Consider the following 840-nt stretch of genomic DNA (forward strand, 5'->3'; position numbering starts at 1 on the left):
TGCCGCCGCCGCTGCTGCTGCTGCTGCTGCCGCTGCTGCCGGTGCCGCTGTCGCCGGTGCCGCCGCCGGCGCTGCTCCCCGAGTGCGCACCGGTCAGCTGCTGCTGCTGGTGCTGCTGCTGCTCCATGGCTGGAGCGCTGCTCTGCCCGCGGTGGAGCGGCGGGCACAGATTTTATGCTGTGCGGGGAGAGGGGAGGGGGGACCCAAAAGAGGCCCCGCGTCGCAGGACGGAGGAGGCGCAGACCACTAGAAACGCGGGCGAGGAGCGAGGGAGGGGGAGCGAGGTGCGCTTTGAGCTCAGAAATGAGGAGCATTGACGTAAGAGGGGCCGGGGAGGGGGGCGCCGCGCCCCGCCGCGCCGAGGTTTAATGTAGGAGAGGGGAAAGGAAGAGGGGGGGGGAGCCTTTAGGATTCTGGTCTTGAATAAAGTGAGAAGTTTGGGTTTTTTCCCCTCCCCTTTTCCTGTCTCCCGCGCGCGGGCGCGCGCTGCCATCCAGGGGGAGATAAACTAGCTTTGAAGGGGATCAGAGACAGCCGGGCACAGCTGTGCTGCAGACATGAGCCCTCCTCTAATCAGTTCACACACACACACACACAGGGATGGAGGAATCCAGTGGAGCACTTCATAAATAAATACGTATAATTAGATTATTAAGGTGTGTGCACAGGGGTTACCTTTCCACAAGTCAGATCATGAGCATGGTTTTTTTTTTTCCCCCTTTTGGATAATGTCACCCTTTCCATGGCGTTCCTCTTCCCCCCTCCTCCTGCTCCCCTCCACACACACACACACACTTGCCCATAATTAGCTGTTCTGCAGGAACACAGATCCGGGAGCAT

General features: G+C 60.0%; 1 protein-coding gene across 1 annotated transcript in view; it reads right to left on the bottom strand.

The window, feature by feature from the left end:
- LOC105982329 (nascent polypeptide-associated complex subunit alpha, muscle-specific form) overlaps window positions 1-127 on the bottom strand; it is a 20,597-nt gene extending 20,470 nt beyond the window's left edge. The window contains exon 1 of the mRNA XM_013011903.1: window positions 4-127. Within this exon, the coding sequence (XP_012867357.1) occupies window positions 4-127 (124 nt within the window). The remainder of the gene's footprint in view (window positions 1-3) is intronic.
- Between the last annotated feature and the right edge of the window lie 713 nt (window positions 128-840).

Source organism: Dipodomys ordii, unplaced genomic scaffold (genome assembly GCF_000151885.1).
Source record: "Dipodomys ordii isolate 6190 unplaced genomic scaffold, Dord_2.0 Scaffold15, whole genome shotgun sequence".
NCBI classification, from domain to species: Eukaryota; Metazoa; Chordata; class Mammalia; order Rodentia; family Heteromyidae; genus Dipodomys; species Dipodomys ordii.